At 28.0% G+C, this 27,524-nt stretch overlaps 3 protein-coding genes across 10 annotated transcripts; all 3 read left to right on the top strand.

Moving 5' to 3' along the window:
* The first annotated feature begins 551 nt into the window (after positions 1-551).
* Positions 552-5,333, top strand: LOC115712871 (uncharacterized). Of its 2 annotated transcripts, XM_030641279.2 has the most exons (14): positions 553-697; positions 850-1,177; positions 1,708-1,882; positions 2,024-2,107; positions 2,294-2,535; positions 2,672-2,879; positions 3,061-3,140; positions 3,227-3,311; positions 3,461-3,592; positions 3,691-3,804; positions 3,894-3,941; positions 4,239-4,323; positions 4,518-4,574; positions 4,677-5,333. In XM_030641279.2, the coding sequence occupies exons 2-14, from the start codon at positions 951-953 to the stop codon at positions 4,799-4,801; spliced, it is 1,662 nt and encodes a 553-aa protein (XP_030497139.1). In that variant the 5' UTR covers positions 553-697; positions 850-950; the 3' UTR covers positions 4,802-5,333. The 2 variants fall into 2 exon arrangements, with proteins under 2 accessions (XP_060970721.1, XP_030497139.1); XM_061114738.1 differs by having other exon boundaries at positions 552-697; positions 4,518-5,333.
* A 5,197-nt stretch (positions 5,334-10,530) lies between these two features.
* Positions 10,531-12,068, top strand: LOC115712875 (protein SCARECROW-like). Its single transcript, XM_030641289.2, has one exon. It carries the CDS (start codon positions 10,531-10,533, stop codon positions 12,052-12,054), a length of 1,524 nt encoding a protein of 507 aa, XP_030497149.2. The 3' UTR covers positions 12,055-12,068.
* Positions 12,069-16,142: 4,074 nt separating this feature from the next.
* Positions 16,143-22,136, top strand: LOC115712874 (uncharacterized). Of its 7 annotated transcripts, none has more exons than XM_030641286.2 (5): positions 16,143-16,404; positions 16,651-16,699; positions 18,967-19,305; positions 19,904-20,649; positions 21,462-22,136. In XM_030641286.2, exons 3-5 carry the CDS (start codon positions 19,018-19,020, stop codon positions 21,973-21,975), a joined length of 1,548 nt encoding a protein of 515 aa, XP_030497146.2. In that variant the 5' UTR covers positions 16,143-16,404; positions 16,651-16,699; positions 18,967-19,017; the 3' UTR covers positions 21,976-22,136. The 7 variants fall into 7 exon arrangements, with proteins under 7 accessions (XP_030497146.2, XP_030497143.2, XP_060970719.1 ...); XM_030641283.2 differs by having other exon boundaries at positions 16,163-16,536; XM_061114736.1 differs by having other exon boundaries at positions 16,165-16,536; positions 18,964-19,305; positions 21,476-22,136.
* The last annotated feature ends 5,388 nt before the right edge of the window (positions 22,137-27,524 follow it).

The raw sequence follows: 27,524 nt of genomic DNA, 5'->3' as shown, positions 1-27,524 counted from the left end.
CAATTAAGACATCTCCCTCGTTAGAAACAACACCAAAATAAGAAAAAACGAGCTAACTAAGCTTGATTCATAAATCTGTTTACAAAAAAAGAATATTAAAAATCAGATAAAAAAATTACAACATCATAATTAATAACAGACACAACATTAGATATATTAGAGCATGTTCATTCAACTCTATAACTAATAAAATAATTAAAAATTAAATATAATAAAAAGAATAATTAGATAAAATATTATTTTTTTTGTAAAATTTTTACATTTATACTTTTGATTATTATTTTTTATATTTTTACGGTACTCTATAAAAATAACACGAAATAACAAAAAAATGATATAAACAACAACAAATTATCAAAAATATAAGATAAAAATAAATTAAAAGATCGTATTTTTTATAAATAAAATTATAAAAATAGTAAAAATATTTAAAATTCTATATAATAATATTTTTATAATTTTTTTATTTGTGAAATAATCTTATAAAATTATTAAATTAAAAATTAAAAATAAAATAGAATTAGGAGAAAGGAGGGAAGGATATTAGAAAAGAGATATAAATATAAATACGGAGGGAACTCTCTCTCTCTATTCTCTCTCTCTTCTTTCTCTCTCTTCCTTCGTATGGTTCTGTGTTTGTGTGTGGCTCTGTGTTCGATACGGAATGAGAGAATCGCGCGGACAACAAGAAACCAAGGTAATTCATTCATTCATTCATTCCCCCACTCTCCTCCAATATCAGATCTCTTAGGGTTTGGTTTCCATGCGGTACTGGTTTTTTCAACTTTTGATTTTGATCAAATTGATGTGAATTTGTGTGTGATTTTTTATTATTGTTGCGGAATGTAGACGGCGTTGAATTGGTTGTACATGCATTTTGAGATTTTTCGTTGACAAAAACGAATATATTGCTTTGCTGGTTTGATGATATAAGAGTGAGAAAGAAGGAAATGGATTCGGCTAGGAGTTGGTTTCAGAAGCTTCAACCGAGAGATAAGTTGAGAAATTCTTCTAGGAAGAAGGATAGTTTGTCTGGAGATCTAGATGAGGAAATCGATCCACAAATGGATGAGGAAGCGCTTTCCAATATCACGAAGCAGAAGGTCGCTGCTGCTAAGCAGTATATTGAGAATCATTACAAGGAACAAATGAAGAATTTGCAGGAGAGAAAGGAACGGTAAGTAGTTCGTCCTTGATTTGATTTCTTAAATTTTTTACTTATTGAAATTTGCTCTTTTTGATTTTAATTTATAAATTTTGTTTGTGCTTAAGGCCAAACAAAGTTTTCTTGAATTCTCATTATATCTTAATTTATTAATTTATAAATGTTAAGATAGTTGACCAAAATCTTAAGACTGAGGATTATTATATCTGTTTTTCCAAAAAAAAGAAAATTGTATATGCATATATGTATATATACTGTTGTAATTTTTGTTTAAAAGGAAAAAGCTTTGGATCTCATGATTGCATGAGTTAGCTTTATAATTACTAGATACACTACTTTTTGCTACTTTGTTATTCTCTTACTTTATGCAGCTTCGTTGTAAATGATAGTTGCATTGGATGTTGGTCACTTCCCTTTTTTAATTTTGTAAAATAATTGAGCCAAAATTTCATAATGTATAGAAACATCAAAAATGTTTCTTCACATAACATTTTTATTGATTTCTTTCTTTCTTTCCTTTTTTTTTTTCCCCTTTTATACAGGAGAAATATTTTGGAAAAGAAATTAGCTGATGCTGATGTATCTGAAGAAGACCAAAACAACCTTCTTAAATTTTTGGAGAAGAAGGAGACTGAATACATGCGACTACAAAGGCATAAAATGGGTGCTGATGATTTTGAGTTATTGACAATGATTGGCAAGGGTGCATTTGGGGAGGTACAATATTTTTTTTAATAAGGATATTTATTTTGTTCTGTGTGAATGTTCAACTGGTGCTTCTACACTTATGTAATAGTATAGTAGTGGGGTTATTCTAAATATTTTGTTTATCAATATTAACTTGGCTTTAATGTCCAGGTTCGTGTCTGTAGGGAAAAGACAACTGGTCATGTATATGCTATGAAAAAGCTGAAGAAATCAGAAATGCTTCGTAGGGGTCAGGTATTCAGTTAACTGGTCTGCGTTTGGTATTTCCAATTGGGTTTCTATCATACTTATTTCCAAATGGGTTTCTATCTTTTTGGGTTGTTATTTCCAATTGGGTTTCTATCTTTTTAGGTTGTTATATCCAAACGGATGTCTATCTTTTTATGGGTGTTAATTTTAGTTGGATCTCGATAATTTTAGGTTGAGCATGTTAAAGCTGAAAGGAATCTGCTCGCTGAGGTGGACAGCATATATATCGTGAAGCTATACTGTTCATTTCAAGATGATGAATATCTTTATCTTATTATGGAATATTTACCTGGAGGAGATATGATGACTTTACTTATGAGAAAGGACACTTTGACAGAAGATGAAGCTCGATTTTATATTGCAGAAACCATTTTGGCTATTGAATCTATTCATAAACACAATTATATTCATAGGTTTGTGGGTATAAAATTTCATGATTTATCAAGATATTGTGATATGGCTTAAACATAATTAATTTTTTTTTTTGGATTGGATTCAAGACCGGAGGAGAGTGATCTTATCTGATCTTATCAGTCCTTAATGTTGCAGGGATATTAAGCCTGACAATTTGTTACTTGAACGATATGGACATCTGAAGCTGTCTGATTTTGGACTGTGTAAACCGTTAGACTGCAGTAACCTCCAAGAGGACTTTTCAATAGCGAACAATCCAACTGGGGTTGCACAAAATGATCAGAATCCAGCGCGCTCCCAGCAAGAACAACTGCAACATTGGCAGAAGAATAGGAGGATGCTTGTAAATTACTTTCCATTCACAAATTACATTCTCCTTTTCCCCTTTTAAATATGGTTCAAAAAATGCTAGTGAGGCAAACTGGTTTCCTTTTTTTTCTCTTTCTTTCCATTCTGTCACCATAGGCCTGTAAGCATATTTGTTGGAAAATGTTCTCTTGAACTGAAATATTTGGTTACTGCAGGCTTATTCTACTGTTGGTACACCCGATTATATTGCTCCGGAGGTTCTGTTGAAAAAAGGTTATGGGATGGAATGTGATTGGTATGTAGCTTTTCAATACCCTTTTACATTGTCATGAAACTATTTTAGAATGAGTTTTGTTGGTTATACGTTATGTTGATATGCAGGTGGTCACTTGGTGCTATTATGTTTGAAATGTTGGTTGGGTACCCACCTTTCTATTCTGATGATCCAATGTCGACGTGCAGGAAGGTAAACTTATATCATATCCAATTTTTCAACTATGTAATATGTTTTGTAATGCTTAAGTTTGTTTTTAACTACCATTCCATTTATTGAATAAGGAATAAGAAAATCTTAATTTGTGTGATTATTTGGTACTTCTTGCTTGTTTATTTCAGATAGTTAATTGGAGAACTCACTTGAAATTCCCTGAAGAGGCAAAGCTAACTCAAGAGGCAAAAGATCTTATTACTAAACTTTTGTGTAATGTCAACCAGAGGCTAGGATCAAGAGGTGCAGGCGAAATAAAGGTGGTTTATGGTGTGTCCTATTCTAGATTTCTTAGAATTTTTTCCTCTAAACAACTTTTCTATAATTGGAATCATCTTGGTGCTGATGCTTTCATTAGGCGCATAATTGGTTCAGAGGTGTTGAATGGGACAAACTCTATCAGATGGAAGCTGCGTTTATCCCCGAGGTCAATGATGAATTGGATACTCAAAACTTTGAAAAGTTTGAAGAGGTACTTATGCTTCATTTTCTTACTGATTCTGTCAAACTAAATGATGGCAATTTCATGTTAGTCACGGTGCTCTTTCTTGGATTTGGCAGTCGGAAAATCAAACAAATACTTCATCCAAAACTGGTCCTTGGAGAAAGGTACGCAGTCTTATATGCTTCTTATTGGCTAGTAATTTATACAAGCATTGGTATATTCATTCCATTGTCATTGGTGTTTGTTATTTTGAAGTATATGCACTCTTTTCACCCAAGTCTTAAGCAGGGACTATTGTTCCATACCATCTGATCTTTTTAAGATGAAAATTAATATATACTATTTATGGAGAAGTAGTGGCCTGCCTGTATGATGATCTGTCCATTCATTTTTTTTGGGGGCGCTGCTGATATCAATTTTTTAGTTTTGTTTGGGAAACATTAATCTTTTTCTTTTCTCAGATGCTCTCCTCCAAGGACCTCAATTTTGTGGGATACACGTATAAAAACTTTGAAATCATCAACGATTATCAAGTTCCTGGGATGGGTATATTTTTCTCTCCCGTATTATTATTTTCACTTGTTAGTATTTTAGTAATCTGAAAAGTATATCTTCAGTTCGGGCGGGTGATGTTAAATATATGAGAATTGCAATATAAAATCACAGAAGTATATAGGTTTGTATGAGCACGAAACTATGTTAACGACAACTTGATTATATGGTATTCTTTCTCCCTGTAGCTGAGTTGAAGAAGAAAACCAACAAGCCAAAGCGACCCTCGATTAAAACCCTTTTCGGTATGCTAAAACCTGTTTCATTTCCCTCTCTATATACACAAACATATATATATATATACACATGTATCATCATTCTCATTCCTTTGGGGCTCACTTGGATAGATGGTGACTCGGAGTCATCTGAAGCATCAGATACACCGGCAAGTGACCAATCATCAACACAAGGGAGTTTTCTGAACCTCTTGCCTACCCCATTAGAAGTTCCGGAGGACCAAAAGACCCCCTAATTCTCGCCAGTCTATTTGATGGCGTAGGAGCTTGTTTCGGGAACCCAATTTTTTTTCATTCAGAGTGCTTAGATATGTAATTCTCAATGCTATTCCTGCTGCGCCTGAAACTTCTTTCACAGCCTCATTATCAGTTGGAGCTTCAAGGTTTAATTTACCAAAAAGCTCCATCAAAAGCCTGAAACAAAGGCGATCGTAATCAAAGAAGCTTACTAATTACACACCATTGACACGCAACCAAAGAAGAACAGGTCCTGTAAGTTCTTTTTTTCTTTCTATATACCGAAAAAACTACAGACAGAGGGAACTTGGAAGTAAGTAGACTTCTAATTCTAATTCATTCTCTACTGATACCTATTTTTGTTTTTCTTTGGTTTCCCATTTTGTTATTTTAAGTCAAATCTATTACTATTTACTAGTAAATTACCCAAAAAAATGTTGTACAAAGTTGCCTGAGAACTCGTACCATTTGTAATATCTTGTTCTGATTTTTCTAATAATGAGAGGAGACACACAATAACAATTTGTTCAATACTTATTTACTGTAGTACTGCCAAAAGTAGTAACAAAGTAAGGTAAAAAGTTAAATTCCATTTGATAAAACGATTCGTTTAATGCCGACAGATTGATTGTAAATGCTTACAGAACAGAGAGAGTGATACAACGTTGAAAATGAAATGGGATTGTCAGATATTGATGCTTTGTAAGGTCACTTTCTTCTCCAACTATTTTAGTTTATTTTACTGTTTGGGCACATGTGTTAGTTACTCAACTATTTTGGTACAATGACAACAAAATTTAAATTTAACTTACCAACTAAATTAATTTATATGTATAATATATATTTGTTTTTTATTTATATTGAGTAATATTTTACATAAAATAAGTTTTTAAAATTGGATCGCATTGCATAGGTAAGATAGGTTTAAGTTAACTATATATTTTGATATGTAAGAGAGATTTTATGTTCAATTTTTTTTTAAAATTATTTATAAATTTTTGAAAAATTTAAAATAGTTTACGAGTGTCTAAAATAAGATTAAAATATATTTTTTCATGTTTAACTGTTCTTTTTTATACTTGTGTAAGTAATTTTTGAATTTATTTTTATTACGGTAAATTATTTAGAATTTTTTGAAAAAATTATAGGTTAGTTTTAATAAATATAACATACACAATTATAAAAACAAAAATAATGAGATTAAAATTTTTTGAATGGAGAAATAAATAAGGGTACAATAAAAACAAAAGGGTGTAGGAAAAAAAAGTGGTGAAAGGTGAGCTGTTGTTGTTGAGGGGCCATGATAAAGCAACGTTTTGAAAATAAGAGGGGTTTGAAATGGTAATGCACAGAGATTTTGCTTGCTCGATACATATGACAATTAGGAATCTCTATTTGGTTTGATTGATTGTGTGAGTGTATTATATATATATTAGTGTAATTTAATATGATTTTTTGATACTCATTATAAGGTAGTGTTGGACACTGTTTTGAATATTGTTAATAGGTACTATTATCCAAAGCCAAATTTACATGATATGAATTGGATTCTACACATTTATAGAATTCATTACTAAATTGTACCAATTAAAATAAGGAGTGTTGGACATTATATGTTTCTTTATGTAATATTGCTCAAATAACATAAAACATTACATTTTGTATATAGGTATTAGATATCACATATGACTGCCACTTGTCAAAATTTTACTCTTAAACTAAGGTCAAACTCTTTGTCAGCATTTGGTAATGTTAAAAAGATAATAGTGTTGTGTATAGCACTCTTACCTATTAATATTGTTGTTTGTCTAATCAAGTTTCATATAGTTTAATATAATAATTTTTAAGAAGTATTCTTAGCTAATCGTAAAGTGACATGTCCAGAAGGTACTAGGTACTACTGGTGTCTAATAGCAATGTTCGTTGTATAACTATGAGAAATACTAAAAAAGAACCTGTGGTGCTTATCACTCTCCTATATTTCAATATCGCTATTGGTGTAATTAAGTATTAGGTCTCATATAACTTAATGTAATAACTTTCAGAGAGTATCGTTAAACAAAACTATGATTTTTATGTAAATGTTTTTTGGGTGCATTTTCTTTAGGCACATATTATTACACAAATTTTCTTAATTATTATTTGACTTATAGTTAATTTTGTAAATTTAAATTTTAATGGTAAAATTTTTTAAATTATTGAACAATTAGTAAATTTAAAGTTATATTTATTTATCACAATTAAGTATTTAATTATGGTAAATGGATTACTTTATATTTGGTATAATTAAGTATTAGGTCTTATATAACTTAATGTAATAACTTTTAGGAAGTATTGTTAAACAAAACTATGATTTTTATGTAAATGTTTTTTGGGTGCATTTTCTTTAGGCACATATTATTACACAAATTTTCTTAATTATTATTTGACTTATAGTTAATTTTGTAAATTTAAATTTTAATGGTAAAATTTTTTAAATTATTGAACAATTAGTAAATTTAAAGTTATATTTATTTCACAATTAAGTATTTAATTATGGTAAATGGATTACTTTATATTTGATAATTGTTCAGTAATTTGAAAAGTTTTATCCTTAAAATTTAAAGGTTAAATACAAATGAAATGAAAGTTGGGTGGGTGGGTTTAAAAGCCTAAACCAAAAATTTATCAATGTAAATTAATCAAAGGACATCACAATTACCATTTCTTGATTCAATATTTATAGAGAAACTATTATATATGTCAATCACATATTTGTTATAAAGATTGTAGTTTTAGATAGGAAAGGCAGCAAAGACAAGTTGACCAACTAATCCAATTTCCTATTATATATATGAAACCAAATTTAATGCCTTGACCCAATCAATCAAGGACGGTTTTGGTTCTCCTGCCTTGCTTATAAATCTATATATATAATATATGTAAAATGCCATTAATGCCCCTAAAAATTAAGACTTGAAGCCAGAGAGAAAATCTTTGCTGCTGCCCAACTTGATTAATGTAGTTATATTTAAATTACATAACATGTAAAGTGTGACGTATTGTTTAATGAAAGCTGAATTAATCATTTAACTATTCATAAATTCAAACCTTAATATACATTTGGAAATTTCTGCAGTAAATCTCTAAATAGGGATAGAAATTGGGTGGGTAATAATTAAAAAGAGAAATGTTAAAGGGCACCAGTGGTGCTTAGTACCCTCTTAAGTGTCAGTATCGCTATTGGTCTAATTAACTATCGAGTCCCACATAATTTAATATAATAGATTTTAGGGAGTATCGCTAACCAATCCCAAACGTGATATATCGAGAAAGTGCTAGGCACTACTGTTACCTAATAGCAATGTTCTAATTGAGAAATGTATCTAACTTTGTCCCCATTTTCCATTTATGCCCTCTATTCCTGCTCCCGTCTCACTTAATTTTTGATGGGTTCAGAGTAGGAGAATCCCTATTAAGTATGAAGATCTATTGGATACTCATTAAGATTAAAGCAATAATAATAATAATAATAAGAAAATAATATAATGTAATTCAAAATGAAAATAAAAACTAAGATATTGAGATTAAAATAAACAAACATTCTAACTATTAAAAGTATTTATTACAAAGTAATTTAAGGGAGATTAATGGTCAATTTTGTAATTATAGTCAATAATTTTAATGCCTAATAATTAAAAAATTATATGGAAAATTTAAAACTATATATCTAGATCAAATATGGGGTAAATAGTTTCACCTCTGACCTTGCCTCAAACCCGCTTCGGGTATATAAAATTGCATCCCACCCTGCTCTATTACTTATTAAGGCGAATAATCTCCGTCCCATTCGGGGGTTGCTACTCGTGAGTACCATTCCCCGTGGGTCAAATTTCCATCACTATCCCTAAAGGGTCGGTTTGGTATACTTCTTATTTGTTTTGGTATCTAAAAAAATCTTATTAGTCTTATTTTTTTTCATGATCATATAAGTTGTAGCTATTTAAGACCATTTATAAATTTTCAGAAAATTTCAAATAGTTTACAGTGTCAAAAATTAGATTTAAACAATTATTTAACACACGTATAAAGAAAAACAGTTGCGTATGCAACAAAATATGTAAATTTTATTTTTCAGCAATGTTAATTATTTGAAATCTTTTGAATTACAAGTGATCTTAAATAACTATAACGTACGCAATTAAAAAAATTAACCAAAAAATTTCTGAAAATTTAGAAGATTTAATGTAAAATTACCCCATTATATTATATACATATATATGACATTATATAGTGGATTAGTTGTTCTTTCCACGTCCCAAAGTACTGTTTCTATTTTGAGACAAAAACTCATCTTCTTGATGTTTTAAAATTTATAATTGTGTCTATCAAAATCGTGACTTTGTATGGCATTTGAAAAATCAAAATATATAATAATCTCTAAGTAATTATTATTATTATTATTATTATTATAGGATTAAATATAATGAAGAAAATCACTACCAAATTGACGTTGCTTAATTTGGCTTTACATTACTTATCTTTTTCTATATGTCTTGCTTCTGCCGGCGATCCCTAATTCTTTCCTTTTTCATGAACAATTGCCTAAACTCCTCTCTTTCTCTCTATCTCTCTTAATTATATATAGAGCATTGCTAACGGGCACGTGATACCTAACACGTTATAGAAGTAATATCTTGTAATTAGTTAGCGATACTTTTTAAAAATTATTATATTAAATTATATAAAATTTAATACTTAATTGCACCTCTAATAATATTAACACGTAAAGTGTTAAATATCACTGCTGCTTTTTAACATTTCTCATATAAAAAATGTGCTAATATATTGTTTGTGGTATCTTTTTTCGAACGAAAAAGTTAAATTTTATTACTAAAGTTAGTAACAAAACGGTTGGAACAAACTTCAAACTATTGTAATATATCGTTCATCACTCACGATACGCTATCTTATAATGAAGTCTTTGCCTATTAATAACAACAAAAGTAATAAGTGGACATATAATTTACACATAGCAAATATAACACATAAATTACTTTCGATAAGTGAGATTTATATTAAATAAGAGGAGTGTTACTGTCAATCTCCTATTATAATCTTTTAGTTAACTTCCATATCCAAAAATACATATCGGATTAGTTTTAATTTTTTTTTTCATAGCGATGTTCGTTGTACTTACAACATTATCTCTGTAAATTTTAAAAATTTTTCGAATAGTTTACAGTGCCGAAAATACGTTTGAAGTATTTTGAACGTGCGTGGTAAACTGGAATATTAGGAACTCTGTTCTCGGTATTACAAACTATTTGAATTTTTCAAAAATTTATAAGAATGATAATGTGACTATCACGAATATCGCTATAAAAAAATTTAAAAAAGATATTCCGACATATAATTTCAAGTACAGAAGTTAACTAAGAAGTTGTAATTACCATTCCTTATTAAATAAAGGCTAATTAAGATTTTTTCCTCATATACCAAATTATGCTGTGAGCTTTTTTGGCCGTTAAATAAAGGCTTATACACTTATTATTACTTGCAATATACTCAAAATAAAATCATCTGAGTCAATGCTTAAACCCTCTTTAAATACGATTCTCTCTTCTCATTAACACCCTCCCGTCCTCTCTCTCTCTCTCCAATTAAACTCTTAATCTCTCTTTCTCTCTCTAATTAAACTCTTAATTAACACAAAATCATATATACATAATCATTCTTTCATTCTGTAATGAAAGCTGGAACTTTCGAAATGGTTCATGGTGATAGTGTTTGTGGGGTTTTCGATATAATCCAACACCAACACCATGAATATTACTTAAACCCTTCTAATTATCATAATCATAATAACCCCATAAACAACCAACTCTCAGATTGGGTTGACCAAATCACCAAACAAATCATCGACAATAACGACCCACCTCAGATTATCAACCCATCAAATTTTCCGGCGAACTACTCAGTTTCCGGTGATAACTTCCGACCAAGAAAAATCCCAAGAACAGAATCATCATCCAATAATGATTATAATAATCAAGAACAGAGCTTGACCCAAATGATGACACTTCTCTTAGAATGCGCCGTTGCAATCTCCGTTGACAATCTCGGCGAGGCTCACCGGATGATTTTGGAACTTACCCATATAAGTTCTCCTTACGCGCCGTCGTCTGCTGAGCGCGTGGTGGCTTATTTCGCTAAAGCTATGGCTAGTAGAGTTGTCAATTCTTGGTTGGGGAATGTTCTCTCTTCTCCTTTTCCTATGCCATTGATAAATTATAAATCTTTACATGAAGCTTTTCAAGGGTTTAATAATGTTTCCCCTTTTGTTAAGTTTGCTCATTTCACTTCTAATCAAGCTATACTTGAATCGTTCCATCGTCGAGATCGCGTCCACGTCATCGATCTCGATATCATGCAGGGTCTTCAGTGGCCTGCTCTGTTTCATATCTTGGCCACACGTGTTGAGGGTCCACCTTCGCACGTGCGGATTACTGGAGTTGGGTCTTCGCCTGAACTCCTATCTCAAACGGGTCAACACCTCTCGAGTTTCGCCAAACGGCTTGGTATTAACTCGTTTGAGTTTAACCCGGTTGTGAGAAACCCTAAAACTGGGTTGTTAAATGTTGGGGTTTCGACGTTTCGGGTCAGGAGAGGTGAGACCCTAGCCGTGCATTGGCTCCGACATTGTCTTTATGACTCCACTGGACCCGATTGGAGAACGATCGGGCTTGTTGAGGAACTTAGGCCGAGGATCTTCACTTTGGTGGAGCAGGATATTGCCCAATCAGGGTCATTTTTGGATCGATTTGTCGGGTCGCTCCAATACTATTCAACCATGTTTGATTCAATCGGAGCTTATTTGGGCCCTGATGACCCGACCCGACATGTGGTAGAGCATTGTTTGTTTCATAGGGAGATTAATAACATGTTGGCTATCGGTGGGCCCAGTCGGAGTGGGGAGGAGAAGCTAAGGGATTGGAGGAGTGAGTTAGTTAGAAGGAGTAGTGGCAGTGGCAGTGGTGGTGGTAGCAGTGTTGGTTTGGGACAGGTGGCAATGAGTGGGAATTGTATGGCTCAAGCTCAATTGATATTAAATATGTTTAGTAACGGTAATGGTAATAGTAATAGTAATGGATATACTTTAATTCAAGGGCATGACGGGACACTTAGACTTGGTTGGAAAGATACTTGTTTGTATACTGCTTCTGCATGGACTTCTTGTACAACTAATGCTTCTACTAATTTTAATTATTGATAATTTGAGTTTTATATACTTATAACTAATAGATGTTTAGTTTGATCTTTTTAATGTTACCAAATTTCATGTTTCTTTTTATTTAATCACTCTAAATATAACAATTGAGATAGTGATTTAAATTTATTCTGTTACATATTTATTTGTCGAATAAATTTCACATAAGAAATGTGTAATTTGAAGATTGAAGATTTTTGAGCATTCCATCCACTCTACATATTAATTTTAGAGTAATAAATTACACAATATATATTATACACTGTTTTTTATTTTTTGTTTTTGTTTAATTTTAGCATCTCACGTTTAGCATCCTACCATCTCCAACTTTCATCAAAGCTCTACACAATGATTTTTCTTTTTGCTTTTTTTTTGTCTTCTTCCAAATTGTGTGTAAATAGTTGCGACATAAGAGCATCTCCAATGATAATATTTTGGAGAATGCTTGATGAGGTGGAAAGCTTATGTGGCAAAATATAGAGATGCTATACCATTGGAGATAAAATAATGCTATTCTTGAAATTTACATTGATGCCACACAATGACATTGATGCTATGTCTTTTTTATACAATAAAAAATTAAAAGTGCAATATATATATAATAGTTTAATAAAGAAAAAAACTTATATATATATAATAATATGTGATATCATAATTATAGCATTTTTAAAAGGTATTATACCATTGGAGTATTTTTAAAAGTAAAGGTGCCAAAAATAATGTGAAAGAAAAATAAAATAAAATATTATATTTTGGATGATGTGGAGATATAGAGCATCTTTAAAGACTGCTACCATTGGAGATGCTCTAAGAAGCTCATTTGTAAAACTTTTAAACCTGCAATAGCGAGTGTTAAATCGTTGAAGATAATACTGATGACTCTAATGAAGATTTTGTTGAACTAACAACGAAACCCATCATGGTCTTTTGAAAAAGAAAATTGCAGAGAAAAGAGTTTAATTCCAAAAGTTAAGATGAGGACCCACCTCGATCCTCCTCTTCTTCTTCTTCTTCTTCAAAGAATTTATCAATTTTCCAGCATCAATAAATATAATTAATTAAAAAATTATTATTCAGATCTAACTCATAACCCACAAATCTCTCATAAACTCACCATAATGTTGATCGCATCAAAACCATGGCTACAGTCGTCGATGACTGAAAGCAATCCCAAATCTGACAATGGGTGCTTTTGATTTCGCAAGGTGGTTAGGCTCCGGTCATCGATGACATAAACCAACCCAGAATTAGTTCACTGTCCTCTAAATTTCAACCTCCCAGTGATAGGCTCTGGAGCGACATCGGCTTGGTCCCAATCTTAAATTTGAGCATGGTGTGGGTGAGAATTTTTTTTTTTTGTTCTTGTTGTGGGAAAATTGTAGGAGAAGAAATAAAATGGGGGTGAGGCTTGACATTTTTAAACCTCTCTCTAAACACCTATTTTGCTCAAAATATTTTAGATTTGTGCAACGAGAAGGACGGCGTGTGAAAGGGAAGTATGGGGACGACGTTGTGATCTTGAGGTAGTCTAGCTCGAACGGATTTGAGAGAAGTGGAGTTCTCAGGGTGGTGATGATGGTTGTGTTGGGTTGAAGGAAAATGAGGAAGATGAACAAGAAAAGAGGCTGGCTAACTTCATGAAGAAGAAGACGAAGGAGAGAGAGAAAGGGTCAGCTATGAAGGTTTTAGGGGACGACGGTTGGAGCTTCGGACTATGGCAACTATGGAGGTTTTGGCACAGTATGAAGAAGACGAAAGGGAGAGAGAAAAGTAAGGGTGGCTGTGTGAAAAAATAAAAAAGAGAAAAGAGAAAGAAAAAATAAAAATAAATTAATTAATTAATTTTAAAATAATTTATTTATTTGTTTTTTACTTTATTTTAAAAATTTTAATTGAAATTATTATTTGGGCCGATAAAAAATTGACACGTGATATTTTATTTTGGTTTAATCGATTAGTTAGAAAGAGGGATTAATAGACTAGCAAAAATGGTGACCTTAGGGATTATTACGGCTAATTTTGAAATTGGGAACTAATTTGCATCAACCCTAAGATTTTTTAAAAAAAAAATCGCAATTATCCCGAAAAAGAAAAAAAAAATTAATGATTTTTTATTTTAATTTTTTTAAATGAAAAAAAAAACTAAAAAGAAAAAAAAAGTTTTTTTTATTTACTATTTTTTAATTTTATTTTAATTTTTAAATATTTTTTACGTTGACCAATAAAATTGTGACATGTGTACACTACGTTCACGTAGATATACACATGGACAGTCCAGCATGGCAGTTAACAACCAAAATTAAATGGAAGTGTTAAACTGTTAATAGAACACGAGTATTGAGTGCCACCAAAATTGAAGTTTTGGAAGTTAAGTGCAAGCAAAATAAAAGTATTAATGACACGTTTACTACACAGTATTCAGAATCGGAATAAAATAATAGAGAAATGTAACAGAATAAATGAAAATTAATCAGAATCAATTTTGTAATATGTTGTTTACTAAAATTGATTGGAAATGGAATGATAGTGATTTATCTTATTTACTTTATCAAGAAACGTAATTAGAATACTTAAATTGACTAAATTACCCCTTTTCAGTTAAACTGTAGTATATGGTAGTTATTTTGTAAGATATATTTTAAAGGATAAAATTGTTAGGGTGATTCTACAATGCATCCCTTTAAAAGGGATGTACTGATGCACCCTTGACTTGTTTCGATATCCAGAAGAATTTTTTAGTCTAATTTTTTTTTCATATTCATGTACGTTATAGCTGTATAAGATAACCTACAAAATTTTGAAAAATTCAGAATAATTTACAATATAGAAAATAATGTTCAAACAGTCTATTTTACACGCGTATAAAATAAAATAGTCACACGTGCAACACATTGTTTGAACGTATTTTTTGGCGTGTTAAACTTTTCCAAATTTCTTAAAATTTTATAGGATGTCCTAAATAACTATAACGTACATGACCATGAAAAAAAAAAATTGACTAAAAAATTATTTCGAGTGCTAAAACAGATAAGGGTGCATCAATGTATCAATTTTATTATTTTAAGGGGGTGCATTGTAGAATTTTCCAAATTGTTATTATAAATTTAATATTAAAAAGTAAATAAAATTCATTACCCTTAATGACACTCATTAAAAAATTGTTGGGGAAGTTCTCCTTTATTTAATTAAGTTATTTATTTTCTAAATTTAATAAATTAAATAAACAAATATAAAAGAATGGTAGATTCCCATTGTTTATTAGTAAACATGTTGTTTTGCTGTAATTAACCCGTATTATTATTATTATTATTATTATAAAGAAGATTAAGGTAAATTAACTATTAATTTTTTTTTAAATGAATTAATTATTATTATATTATTTTTAATTTTACATTTTTTTATTATTATATTTCCAACCATGTTTCCTTCTCTTCTTTCTTACTCCATTATTTATTTTTTAAATAGATTAATTATTATTATTGACTTATTACAATTATGTATATATTTATTATTACTACTATTATTATATTATTAGATGTACTGATACATTCTTGACTTGTTTTGGCATCCAGAAGAATTTTTTAGTTTAATTTTTTTTTCATATTCATGTACGTTATAGTTATTTAAGATAACCTACAAAATTTTGAGAAAATCTGAATAATTTTCAATATAGAAAATAATGTTTAAACAGTCTATTTTACACGCGTATAAAATAAAATAGTCACGTATGCAACACACTGTTTGAACGTAGTTTTCGGCGTGTTAAACTTTTCCAAATATTTGAAAATTTTGCAAGATGTCTTAAATAACTATAACGTACATGATCATGAGAAAAAATTCAATGTATCCATTTTAAAGGGGTGCATTGTAGAATTTCCTTATATTTATTATTATTACTCTTATTATATTATTAGATTTCCAACCTTATTTTCCTCACTCTTGTTTCTTCTTTATTTTTGCAAATGGATTAATTATTATTATTAACAACTTATTACAACTATTTATGTATTATTATTATTAGTAATTTAGTAGTAGTAGAGAAATTATCCATTATACTAAATTATACCAATTATTATTATTATTATTATTTTTATTATTATATTTCCAACCTACTTTTCCTTCTTCTTCTTTCTTTCATTATAGTTTCATTTAATGGCTCTTCCTTTCCCTTCTCTCTTCAAAGTTTTCATCTTTACATTTTCTTAATTAGGGTACTGTCTTCTTCTGTTTGGTTCCCAAGAAAATATCTCTGAATAGGGGAAACTAACCTGCTGCTTAGGGTTTTTATTCCTTGTCTGAAATTGGGGATTAGGGTTGAAAAAAGATTGAATTTTTCTTCTGATTTCGAATTGGGTATAGCTGATTTTTCATCAATTTCACTTGATTTTGATCTGAGACATGTAATTAGTTCTTTTGGCCATTTTTTGGGTCAAAAAGATTGAATTTTTATTTTTTGTTCTTTCTCTCAGTCTCACCAACTCATCTGTAAGATTATATGAATCTGGTTTTTTTTTTTTTTTTTTTTTTTTTTTTTTGCATTTCTTTTATTAATTTTTACTAAATTATAATAAATTGTCTTTACTTTTTGTTTGTTTGCAGAGAAAATCCATCTGTTGAGCTCTATCAATTTCTTGTCATTTTTACATGGGTAAATTCTTTATTGTGCTTTTCATTTATTTTTGAATAGATTTTCTTTATTGTTTGACAATGTTTATAATTGCTTTAGTGAAACCTATTTTGATTTCTTTGTTCTTTGCTATTTGCATTACATATCTACTATTTTTAGTTTAAGTGTTTAATTATAATTTTTTATTATTTTAATAGTATAATTTTGTTTATATTTTATATTTTGAGTTGAGAATTTTACTTCATAAATAGTGTTTAGTTATGATTTTATATTTGAGTTGAGAATTTTACTTCATAAATAGTGTTTAGTTATGATTTTATATTTTGAGTTGAGAATTTTACTTTGTTAAATGTATTACTAAATATATTTTAAATAAGACAAATAAAAATCAATTGAATAAGATTCAATCATTTGCCAAATATTGACAAATCTTTCACCTACAAATCTCACCAATTGTTGCTTTACACGTGTTCTAATTACTCGAACCCCATATTCCTGGCAACAACATTTTCAATGAAAAAAGTAGGAATTTCTTTAATAATATACTTAAAATATAAAATAATTACAAAAATACTTTAATAAATATTAATTATAATAATGTCTTATCACATTATTAAAAATACTTTTATTCCATACTAATATACTTGAAATAAAATTAATCTCAAATTTTTCATTTTTTTTAAACATTTTTTTTTTAAAAATAGTTCTCTGTTTTCAAAAAATAACTTTTTAATTATATATGATGTTGATAAGAAATCATAGTTACCTTTACTCAAATTTTTATTTTTATATCAAATAATTTAAAATATATTTTTGGCTACTTCCAAAATATACATCTTAATAATCATTTACTTGTTTTTAAGGTATATTAAAATATATTATTATTTAAAATTTATTTGAGTAATCTTAAAATATATTTTCAAAATTAATGAGTTGTTATATAATATAACAAACTACCATTTCTTTATACTAATTATTTTGTATATCTTTTTGTTATTTTGAAAGCTATGTATTTATTTTTTTAATTATATTACATAAATTTTTTTTGTAATAATATTTATGTTTCCTTCAAATTTATTTAAGAAACTCATAAGTTATAATAAAGTAAAAAAAAAATTCACATAACTTATTAGTAAAATTTATAAACATCTAAATTGCTAATTAGTTATTATTTTTTTTTTTTGAAATTAAACTGCTAATTAGTTATTTTAAAGTTACATTTTTAGTTACTTTAAGCTTATTGTAGAAATTAATTATAGAACAGTAATTAATTAGTATATAATTGGTATCATAAGTAATTTAATGGTTTCTTTAATATGGAAATAGTGAAAAAAAAAATATATGCTTTAGTATAATGATATTTTTTTTTTAAATATAACCGAAAAATAATGTGGCCAGAAATTATTTTAAAAGTAAAAAAGAAGAGAGAAAGATGAAAAGAAAAAAAGATGAAGAAAGAGGAAACGAGGGGCTAAAAGAAAAAGAGGAAAATAAATAAAATAAAAACGTTATAAAACTTGGAAAACTTTGTCAAATGTGATCAAAATACGTGGTAATAAAAAAGCTTACGTCAAAATTGTAAACTAGGTGTAATTAAAAGTGTTAAATGTAAATTTTCTTAAAAAACTAAAGGGTGACAAAATAGATATTTGGACTTATTTTAGAGTGATTTAGGATTAAAAGTTTATCTTAATAATTTGATTGGTTGTTTTTTCTATTTTGCCTCTCTCTCTCTTTTTTTTTTTTTTTTTTTTTGAGTCTAGCGTAATGGTATTTTACAATTATAGTTTAATAGCTTAAAAGTCCTCAGTTCGAACCCATGACCTCTCCCTTTTTCCCATCCCTCACTCACTACTAAGCTAGCCTTAGTGGCTCTCTTTTTTTGGTATTAGCAATGATGCTCTTATGTCAATATCTTTTAATTTCAAGCATTAGAGCATCTACTAGCATGTATCATTAAGTTTTGGCACCAACTTTTAGTGACATATTTTCTAAGTAATTTTTTATGGATAAATGTAATCTCATTAATATATGTTTCTAATATTTTTATTGTTTGCTAAAATATTCCAATATTTATTATTAAAATAAATGATACATTAAATAATGGAGTGTGAGATCATAATACCAATATAATGTTAATATTGGAGTAGTTTTAGAAGTAAATGTGCTAAAATTAATATAGACGAGAAAGAAAATAAAATATTATATTTTTAAATAATGTAGAAGTTGTTTATGCTCTTATATAACTAAATTAATATCTCATTTCTCTTCTTATGTTCTATGAGTAGGAGAGCGGTTACAATTGACTTCGTCCCCATTATAGAAAAATAGAAACAAAAATGAAGTCAGAGACTTTGACTTTAGTGTTGGTGAATTTGGCCGGAATCATGGAAAAGGCCGACGAGGCTCTCTTGCCCGGAGTCTATAAAGAAGTTGGGGAGGCTCTCCACACCGACCCAACTGGATTAGGCTCCTTGACTCTTTTCCGATCCATCGTCCAATCTTTGTGCTATCCTTTCGCTGCTTATTTATCTATTCGTTACAATAGGACTCATGTCATTGCTCTCGGCGCTTTTCTTTGGGCCGCCGCAACTTTCCTCGTCGGAATTTCCTCCACTTTTTTACAGGTACCTCTATCTATTCTCTCCTTTGACTTTTTGTTATCGGTATGTATAGTAAGCAAGTTTGACTACATTGTTTCAATTAAGTATCTTAGGTTCAAATTTACCTATCATCATGTTTGAATGGATTTTGCTAATGAATAAACCATCTCCAATGGATAATGTAAATTTTGTATTAAATTTAGCTAAAAAAATAAATCAATGTTATATTTTAACCAAATTTTATAATTGTGTTCTAATGTACTAGGAGTAAAATAAATTTTATTTTAATAGACTTATGTAAAAGAAAAGTCGACATTAATATTAAACTTTTATTGGAAATATATAAAAACCATGTTAAATATATAAATAAAATTTTAAAACTTAGTAATTACAATAATGAGTGTTAAAAGAGTAAATAAAAAAGTAACATTTATTATGCTGTAAAATTTGAGTTGTATTAAATTTTGTGTTAAATTTGATATAATTTTTAGCATGTATCAAATTTAAACCACATTATCGGTAGATTTATTTATTTATTTTTGTACAACATTGAATGAATAGAACATATAGGATAAGAGAAGTTGGTTAAAAGAAGTAACAAAAATAAAATGTTATGTATTAGGTGGCAATTTCAAGAGGCCTTAATGGGATTGGACTCGCCATTGTAATACCAGCAATTCAATCTCTTGTTGCAGACTCAACCGACGACAACAATCGCGGTGTGGCATTTGGATGGCTAACCCTAACAGGAAACCTCGGTTCCATCATCGGCGGCCTTTGCGCAGTCTTAATGGCCTCAAAATCATTCATGGGAATAGATGGTTGGAGAATGGCTTTTCATGTGGTTGCACTCGTTAGTGTCATAGTTGGTGTATTGGTACGCTTGTATGCAAATGATCCAAGATTTTCCAACACTAAAAACCCTTACATTATGTCCGAAAAATCATTTGTTTCGGAGATGAAAGAACTCATAAAACAAACGAAATCAGTAATAAGAATCCCATCTTTTCTAATAATTGTGGCTCAAGGCATTCCTGGTTCATTTCCTTGGACAGCTATGTCGTTCGCCACAATGTGGTTAGAACTCATTGGATTTTCCCATGAGAAAACGGCTTTGCTTTGGACTATCTACATTGTTTCTTGTTCTTTAGGGGCCCTTTTTGGTGGTAAAATGGGAGATGTTATGGCAAAACGATTTCCTAATTGTGGAAGAATTGTTCTTGCTCAGATAAGCTCGAGTTCGACCATTCCTTTAGCAGCGATTTTGCTACTCGCATTGCCTGATGATCCATCCACAACATTCATCCATGGACTAATGTTGTTCATCATGGGATGTTGGATTTCTTGGAATGGTCCAGCTACTAACAAGTACGTATATATATATATATACATATTAATTTTTTTGAAAAAACCTCTATGCCTTCTTTGGAACTAATTTAGAGCAAGAAAATAATTTTATGATATATTTTGCATTAATTTTTGATAATTATAAAATTTAATGTTTAATTAATATTTGTATTAAAAATAAAAAAAATAATAATAACTTTTCAGTAATTTTATTATTATTTTAGGGAAGTTCTATTGATAAATATACTTTATTATTAAAAAAAAATATCAACTCAAATAATTTTTAAAAATTACTCTTAATTTATTTTTAAAACTTTTTTCTCATTTATTTTATGTTAATTTCATTTCTTATTTTGATTTTATTTTCATAATTTTTTCTAACTTATGTATATATATTTTTTATTTTTTTTTTAAGAAAAGTTCATATAATTTTTTATTTTAATTTTTTTGTGATAATATTTAAAATAAGTATATTTTTTAAGAATATGAATTGGAAGAAAAAAAGAATGAAAAAAACTTAGTACAATTAAAGATATAAAATTTATATAAAATAGAATGTGTTTAAAAAAATTTAGGTGTAAATAAAATTTCTCTTATAAGAGTGACTAAAAGTAAATAAAAAAATAGCACATATACAAATTTAGCATTATACAAATGTTTTGTCAAATTTCTCTTATTTATAGTGATACAAATTTAGCATTATACAAATGTTTTGTCAAATTTTCTAGCTCAACCTAAGTATAATTTATAACAACATGCTCTTAGTACCTTAATCAAAACAAATATATAAGTACATAACTATATATACAATGTGTATTAATGCTGTATCACAGTCCAATTTTTGCAGAGATAGTAGCTGAGAAATCTAGGACAAGTGTATATGCTTTGGATAGATCTTTTGAAGGAGTTTTATCCTCATTTGCTCCCCCAATAGTTGGACTCTTGGCTCAGAATATTTTTGGCTATAAACCAATTTCGACGGGGTCATTTGATGAGGCGAAAATTGAAACAGATAGAAAGAATGCTGCGTCGCTAGCTAAGGCACTCTATGCAGCCATGGGCATTCCAATGGCGATTTGTTGTATTGTTTACTCATTCCTTTATTGCACATACCCGAGAGACCGCGATCGAGCCAAAATGGATGCTTTGGTAGAGTCAAAATTGCCTCGGCAAGATGAAGATGAAGATGAAGAGGAAGACAACTCTCTTTCGAGAGCGGAATCAAGTAGAATTTTTGTTGCAAAAGATAAGGGATGTGTGGTTGAAGATGGCATTGGTCATGAATTAGATGATAATGAGAAGTATTTTCTTTCTCATAAGCTACCACTTCTTTCAAAGAAAGTATAAGAAAGAAAGAAGTTGAAATAAGGTTTGTATTTTTCATTTGTGTACATTTGATGATGATCAAGATCAACATTTGTTTATGATATACATAACAAATAAATTCATGCTTTAATATTGTAATTAAATTTGTGATGTGCATAAATTTGTTTATTATTGTGTTTTAATGTATATTTGTAAATGTTGATACAAAATTTAATATGTCATTTAATGTTTGTGTAATAATTTTTAAAAAATATAAAATGATAATAATACAAAAGTAAATATAAAATTTAATAATAAAATAATAGTATTATTATTTGACACCAGGTTTTATAATTGGTTAGTGATATTTTTAAAAGTTATTGTCTTAAGTTATATGAGACCTAATATTTAATTACCCCAATATCAGTATGATTGTGTTAGACACCAATGGTACCTTTTAGCATTTTTCAAAAATAATAATAATAATGTAAGTCATTTAATGCAAAACGAGCATGTTAACTAAAATTTAATAATAAAATATTAAAAATGACATAATCATACGTGTAAAAGCATAACATTTATTGTGATGCATATTTTGCATCATGTTATATTGTGATTTAAATTTGAATTACTTTTTGTTATGTGATAAATTTGTATCACAATTTGGCACGCCATTAAAATAGACTTTTTACAAAGTAAGCTATATTTTGTATTTGCTTTTTCATTGGAGATGCTCTTATGGAGCATCAAGGTGCCTAGCACTACTATGATATGTTATCCTATAATTTTTTTTTTTTTGACAAATATGTCATCCTATAATTGATTAGTGATTTTTTATAATTTTTATCAAATTGCTCACAAGGGTGTTATGTACTATGTGTGCCTTTTAACATTTTTCATGTTAATTAAGGCACCATGGGGTGCTTAGCATTCTCCAATGCGTAATATTATTATTGGTGCAATTATATATTAAATCTCATATAATTTAATATAATAATTTTTATGAAATATTACTAACAAAAGAGGGACCACTTAATTAAATAAACTTTATTAAAGTTATTAGTGTCTTCATAATAAGACTTTTAACAAGGCATGTTACAATTATATATTTGTTGTAGTTATTATTTTCCAGACCAGAAGTCCATACATGATCTGGTTGTTGTAATTAATTATCATCACTTTTTCTAATAAGTTATTAATTAATAAATAAAATAATTAAATACATATAAATTAATTAATTTTCATACGTTGTCGGTGTCTCGAAAAATGATCGAACCTTATTAAATCAAAATTTAATATATATTCGTATAATTAATTATTAAAAAGTATGTTATTACTAATTGCATGCAATTCAGTTATATAAATATATGTTATTTTTAGTAAATAATAATAATATATTAAATACTATATCGTCTTGTTGTTAGTGCATGAATAATTTTTTTTTTTATTTTTACTTATTACTTTTTCTAAGCCATAATTAATAATGTGATTAAAATATTGTATTTTTTCTTTCTATAAATATAAGTTTGATTGCCATGTGATCTTTTTGTTGGAGAATGATGAAGAAGATAAATCAATAATAGTATTTAATAATTTGATTATTTTTACTTTTTCATTCCCAATTTTTAAGCCACAATTTTATGATTAAGATAATGTTTATTGGTGAAAATGGATTTTATAGTATCAATTTTGGAGTATGTTTTAGTTTTAGATCAAGGATTTTTGTGATTTAATTGGATGTTGGTAAAGAATAAAATAAAATTAAAAAATGTATAAGTTTAAGGAAAATATATAAAGAAAACTATCTATTTTATATTATTTTTTTTAAGTAATCTGTGGTGTAAAAGCTTAAATTTAATATTTGGTTGTTATTAGATATTTAAGTTTAATTTTTTATGGTAATAATATCTAAGTTATATTTTTAAAACTTTTGTAGGTACATAATCATTAAATGTCAAGTCATTATTCACGTGTTACTTTTTTATTAGTATAATTAAATTAATTTTTAAATAAAAAATAAATATTTATTGACATAAACCAATCAAAAATTATAATCTTTAGAATTACCTACATAAGTTCTAAAATTATAATTTAGGTATTATTATCGCAAAAAATTAAACTTAAGTATTTATTTGCAACGAGAAATTAAACTTAAATATTTATACCACAAATTATTTTATTTTTTATTGATTAATATTTTAGTCATAAATTACTTTTCAATTTTTTTTTCTTCCATCACTTCTATTAATTTTATTTTTTTTCATATTTAATTGACAAAATATTTTATGGTATATATACATGTGCTTATATTTCTCTTTCCATATATATTTATTTGATTAATTCATTTATGATATAATTGATGTCTAGCTCTTTTAATTTAAAAGTAGGACATAAATAGTAAGTTTTTAATGAATAAATCAAATCTTTTCAATGTTATCTAATTTCCTATTTCATATGTTGGTCTGATCCTATATTGATTTTAATTAATTTAATCTGATATTATTTGAAGAAAATTGAAATAAAAATTTCATTTTTAAAAAGAAACTTGTACTTACTATTCACGATTATGTAAGTACAAGATTGAAAATTTTTAGGATAAGGGAAGATATTGTTTAGGAAAATTTCCTATGAGTTGTGGTCGTGTTTAAACTGTGTATTGGTTGTCTAATATGAGTTTAATACTTATAAATACTCATGTTAACAGTTAGGGTTTTTTTTAGGGACAATTTCAAAAAAAAAAAAAAAAAAAATTGCAAGAACAATATAAAAAATTACAAAAATACAAGCTGGATAGAGTTTCTAAAACTTTTTACGATTTTTTAGAGTTTAATTACATAAAATACGGTTTTTTTTGTATATTTTTATGTCGTATTTTTGTTATTTTGTTGTTAATTTTTTGTTATTTGTATATTATTTTTTATGTTGTTCTGATGTTATTTTGATTTTATTTTCTTGTTACTTTCATGTGGTTTCTTATATTTTTATAGAATACCATAAAAATATATAAAAAAAAGCCTTTGAAAGTAAAAATATAATTTTTCTTACAAAAATTTGTGTTTTATGTAATTATCTATTTTTTTTTATCTCTTTTACACCCTTTGAATTTCATTCATACTTTGAGGAAAGAGTGCATTTAATTTGTAGATGATAGTGTGTTAGACTCTACCTCAATTTATATGTCTTTGTAATTGTTTTGAGTCTGTAAAAAAGTCTACAAAAAAGAACAAAAGTGGCAACCTTCGAGAGAAGGTTCTTCAAGCTTTCGGGAGAAAGTGTTTCAAGTCTTATCTTAGGAGGAAGCAAACACTCTTCAAACTGATCGAAGGGAGTTCAAACACTTGGAGTTTCAACAAGATTCATTTATGAATGTGGAATACATCAAATTTGCGGCATATAATAAAAGGAGATCTATTTATATATAAGTTAATTACTATGTATTTTGAGATATTTCTAATAAATCTTATCTCTGAATGTGATCTCATAAACTAGTAACAATCTATAAGGATTGTTGATATCACTTCTAAAAATCCTGTGTGTTTTTATTTTTGCTGATTGTCTATTATTATGCAATTATAGAATCGTGTTCTGTAATTACAATATAACTGTATTAAAGAGTTGATTTCTACTAATGGTAATAAGGTTAAGTGTGTGTCTCACTTTCTTTAGATAGATGAAATAACCCTTGGTACTTGGTGTACTTTATCACCAAACAATTGGCCTTTTTCCATTTCACCAATTACATAAGTTCTTAAAAATGGTGCTAAACTCCATTAGATTCTTAAAAGTGGTGTTGAACTAGGGGCTTAAAGGCAAAAAATAAATAAATCAATATTATGAAACCAAATAAAATAAAAGATATAAAAAGCTATAGAGATCTGCCAACAACAATATTGTTATGACACACATGTGAATGGTTAAACTTACATATTGATCATTTGTCAAAAAAAAAAAAAACATACATATTGAGTGCAATAATTTAGATATATAGAAATTAAATTAATTAATTAAAAACCCTAGAGATATAACATCATATATTGAGCATAGAGACACTATACCATGTTAGAGTATAGCTTTGGATTCTCTCATGTGAGTCATAAGTACTTTGATATGAAAAGTGACACATATAGATCTCAATGAATCTAAAAGAGGCCCAAATGTAATCAATAAATGTTGAAAAAAATGTTAGAACTTAAAAACAATATATTGAAAATATGATTTTATCTTATTTTCTTAGGACATAGACATCATATATAGATAAGACTATATTATATAGGGACTAAATTATGTCCCTCCTTAGTTCAATTGTCAAAAAAGAAAAAGAAATGAGCTAAATTCATTAAGCTTGACTCTTTAGATCAAGAGTCCTATATTTTTTAAAATAATTATAAATTCCTAATTAAAATTTTGTCGAGTTCTTAACATTGCAAGATTAAAACATCGTTAAATTGATAACGAGTCATAAATATTTACATCTAATCTAACTAAAAATGAAAAAACAAAATGACCCCATTTACTTATTTTTTTTTAAACAAAATGTTAATTTATATTAGATAAAGAAATAATTTATCTTTGTACACTACAAATAAAAAATGAGATTACTTGGTTGTAATTTTTTTCACAAGAGTTTTTGACCTATGTATTCATAACTCTCTTTCAATGAGGATTTGGTCATTTTTCTCAAAAATAAATAAATAAAAGATTTATTCTTTGTTAAAACGTGCATACATACACACATTTTTTTTTTCCATGTTATGCAACATTTGGGATTATGAGAAGTGGTTCTCAAGTCCTCTCAAGAATAGTCAAATTATTATTCATATATAAGACATATATTGTTTTATTATATAGGCTTTAATAGCTTCTATCTTAACATTTGATACCCTATAAAATCAAATCCTTCCTTTTATAAGGCTTTAGTTTCTTTACACAAGCAAAAAAAAAAGTTTAATTCTTTACACAAAAGTGAAAAGAATAGTTTGTTTTGTATAAGAGACCAATTTAAGAAAAAACAATCACTAACTATATTAGCTCAAATAATAAGGATAATGACTATTCAACAAAGTGGACCACAAACAAAAGTCCTCAAAATTTTATGACAAAGTTAGATAAGGACAAACACTAATTTACCCAATTCCCAATTTTATTTTTAAACACAAAATGTAATAGTAATATAACTAGATGAAAAGAATAGAGAATATCCCATTATCCATTCATTTATTTTTAAATAATTTTTTTAAAAAAATTGTGTTGTGAAGTTAGATAGAACCAGCTTGGAAGATACATTGAAAATCTATCTAATTAGAGAAAAAGGAGGAGTTGGCACGTTTTGTAAAAGTGTAACTAAATTTCTCAACTTTGACAACCCAAACTTATTAAGACCATTATTAATTAATTAAAGGAAAATAATTTAAAATTAATTAATAAAAGATAAATTGTTTGCCCAAAACACAAAAAAACAAAACAAAGACAAACATTTTTATTATTAATTATTATTACAAAGAAGATTAATATTAAGATAAATTAATTATTATTATTATTATTAACTTATTACAATTATTTATATATATTATATTTTTTAATTATTATTATAT

The sequence above is a fragment of the Cannabis sativa genome, chromosome 4 (genome assembly GCF_029168945.1).
Source record: "Cannabis sativa cultivar Pink pepper isolate KNU-18-1 chromosome 4, ASM2916894v1, whole genome shotgun sequence".
NCBI lineage: Eukaryota > Viridiplantae > Streptophyta > Magnoliopsida > Rosales > Cannabaceae > Cannabis > Cannabis sativa.
The sequence above is the reverse complement of the archived record's forward strand: the minus strand, read 5'-3'. Positions and strand labels throughout refer to the sequence as shown.

Excerpts from the sequence above, each read along its gene's own strand:
- LOC115712875 (XM_030641289.2), top strand. The coding sequence starts at position 10,531 with ATGAAAGCTGGAACTTTCGAAATGGTTCATGGTGATAGTGTTTGTGGG.
- LOC115712874 (XM_030641286.2), top strand. The coding sequence starts at position 19,018 with ATGAAGTCAGAGACTTTGACTTTAGTGTTGGTGAATTTGGCCGGAATC. Across the intron at positions 19,306-19,903 it reads TTTCCTCCACTTTTTTACAG|GTGGCAATTTCAAGAGGCCT; the intron begins GTACCTCTATCT and ends GTTATGTATTAG. Across the intron at positions 20,650-21,461 it reads AATGGTCCAGCTACTAACAA|TCCAATTTTTGCAGAGATAG; the intron begins GTACGTATATAT and ends GCTGTATCACAG.
- LOC115712871 (XM_061114738.1), top strand. The coding sequence starts at position 951 with ATGGATTCGGCTAGGAGTTGGTTTCAGAAGCTTCAACCGAGAGATAAG. Across the intron at positions 2,880-3,060 it reads AGAAGAATAGGAGGATGCTT|GCTTATTCTACTGTTGGTAC; the intron begins GTAAATTACTTT and ends TGGTTACTGCAG. Across the intron at positions 3,593-3,690 it reads GAGGTGCAGGCGAAATAAAG|GCGCATAATTGGTTCAGAGG; the intron begins GTGGTTTATGGT and ends TGCTTTCATTAG.